The sequence below is a fragment of the Rhincodon typus genome, unplaced genomic scaffold, assembly GCF_021869965.1.
Source record: "Rhincodon typus isolate 14 unplaced genomic scaffold, sRhiTyp1.1 hic_rhity00003035, whole genome shotgun sequence".
Taxonomy (NCBI): domain Eukaryota; kingdom Metazoa; phylum Chordata; class Chondrichthyes; order Orectolobiformes; family Rhincodontidae; genus Rhincodon; species Rhincodon typus.
The window spans coordinates 1-2,333 of NW_025968673.1; the positions used below are offsets into that span (position 1 = coordinate 1).

At 45.2% G+C, this 2,333-nt stretch overlaps 1 protein-coding gene across 1 annotated transcript; it reads left to right on the forward strand.

Moving 5' to 3' along the window:
* The first annotated feature begins 122 nt into the window (after window positions 1–122).
* Window positions 123–1,890, forward strand: LOC109931175 (ferritin, middle subunit-like). Its single transcript, XM_048593528.1, has 3 exons — window positions 123–283; window positions 1,471–1,617; window positions 1,753–1,890. The coding sequence occupies exons 1-3, from the start codon at window positions 182–184 to the stop codon at window positions 1,888–1,890; spliced, it is 387 nt and encodes a 128-aa protein (XP_048449485.1). The 5' UTR covers window positions 123–181.
* The last annotated feature ends 443 nt before the right edge of the window (window positions 1,891–2,333 follow it).

Below are 2,333 nucleotides of genomic sequence, written 5' to 3' on the forward strand. Positions count from 1 at the left end.
TTTTTATTGGTGACTGGATTGATGGAACATTCCTCATTGGTGGTCAGGGATTGCCAATCATCATTGGTGACATCATTCCCAGGTTGAGTGCAGGATATTGCAGGAGTATAAATACAAGAGCTTGTGGGAAAAAGGCTTAGTTCTTGAGGTGTTTGGGTGGGAGTGAGCAGTAATAGTGAAGATGGCTTCCCAAGTGTGTCAGAACTACCACAAGGACTGTGAGGATGCTGTTAACAAGCAGATCAACTTGGAGCTCTATTCCTCCTATGTTTACGTCTCCATGGTGAGGCTTCTGTTCCTGAGGCTGTATTCTGAAAAAGCTAGAATTTTGTGAGTTTATGATATGGCCTGAAATATTATCATTTCCTTTTTACTGGGAAAAGGCAGCTACCTTGTACCGAGTGTCTGTCACTTGTAGTGCAGGTTCGATTGCTGTATGAATGGACTGTGTTCCAACAGCTGATCACTGAAGTTTAATATGGCTTGGGTGATTCTTGCTCTGAAGGTGTGCAGTCTTTTCTCTCTGGAAAAATTGATTAGGAAATGAGCAGTTGGCTGGAAAATAAGGCTGTGTTGAGAACTCTTTCTATTTCCTGCATCAGAAGTTTGAAGTCACCTGTGCTTCAGATAGATCATGTGTCTAAATGGGTTAATTAGAAAGGAGCTAAAATTTAGCTGGGGAGGTGGTCTTGAGGTGTAATGGTAGCAGCCTTTCATCTGGAACTGGATGGTGCCAGTTGAAGTCTCTCCTGTTTCCACATGTGTTGCAATATATGCAACTGGTTGCTCAATCCTCCTGGTGCTTGGTCGTGTCCATACCTGTGAGGAAGGTCTGTTTATAAACTGCTGTCCGAGAGGTGCTTGGTAACATCTGAAGAAGTTGATAGCAATTGCTGAGTTGCTGCCTGTATCTCCAACTGAAAGAACACTCCCATGGGTTATGGTGTGAGCAGGTCGTCACCTGTATTGGTGATGGTACCTGCTACAGTGTTGGCAGGTCCTCTCTACCTCCTTCTGTATTATCCTCCTCTTCCTCCCAGTGAAGGACTGGGATTTCTGGTGGCTTGTGGGTGCTTGCAATATAATAATTACCCTATTGGGCTAGGCCTGTAGTGTCTTGAGGACCGAGATCACTGCTTCAGTGTCTGGGGATTGTCATCCCAGGTGTTGGTGGGAACCTGCCTGCTCCTAGATATGGTGCTGAGTAACTGCTTCCTAAATTGGGTAGGTTTAACTCTATGGGTGTACTCCATACACAGCCTTGGGAAATGTATTTGTGACATGGAATACTATATTGAATGGTAATGGTATCTTCTGGCTGAATCTGAACGGAGTTCCTGCTTCCTTTTAAAGACTCGTGAGCTATGCTGGGTTTTGACAGGAACATCAGCTTTGTGTATCAAAAATAAATCTCTGAAGTCTTTGTTGTTTAAATCTCAGTATACAATTAATGCTGCTGTTTTCCCATAGTTCTCTCACTTTGACCGGGATGATGTTGCCCTGCGTCACTTTGCTGAGTTCTTCAAGGAGCAGTCTCACGAGGAACGGGAACACGCTGAGAAACTGATGGCATTCCAGAATAAACGTGGAGGCCGGGTCCTCCTGCAGGACATCAAGGTTGGGTTTAGTGTCTATCTTGCTAGATATGGATTTGCAGCAATTCTATTGGCTTAGTAATGATACTGTATACCACATTAAAAAATTAAATTTAATGGATAAAGTGACTTGAGCATCTCTTTCCAACCCCCCTAGAAGCCAGAGCAAGATGAGTGGGGCAATCCTCTGGAGGCAATGCAGAGAGCTCTGCAGATGGAGAAGGATGTGAACCAGAGTCTGCTGGATCTGCACAAACTCTCCTCTGGCAACACGGACTCTCTCGTGAGTTCCTGATGTGGGCTTTTGGTGAAGTTGGGGGTGGCAGCTTGATTGAACTCACTCTCCTTTGAGTTTAAGGTCTTGCTTTGAACTGATAACCAGCCCCATGAGGGTTGTTGTGCCTGAATAGACTAACAAATAAATATTCCAGTGATGCTGAGATCTTCAGCCTGACTTCAGAACCCCTACAGGGTTGAACCATTCAACTTGGCCTAATGAATCCCACTTGCCCTCAAAGACCATCTAACCCCTGCCCCTATCCTATTGCTTCACATTTTCCCATGGCCAGCCCACCCAATCTGCACATCTTTGGACTCTTCAAATCCAGCCTTGGGTAACACAGGAGTCCCTTGTGCTGTAAAGCAGCAATAACCATTGAGCCACGATGCTGCCCCTTGTGCAGAAGAACTGCTGTCCTCTTGTTCCAGTTTAATAACTAAACTCCCCGATCCAGGGAC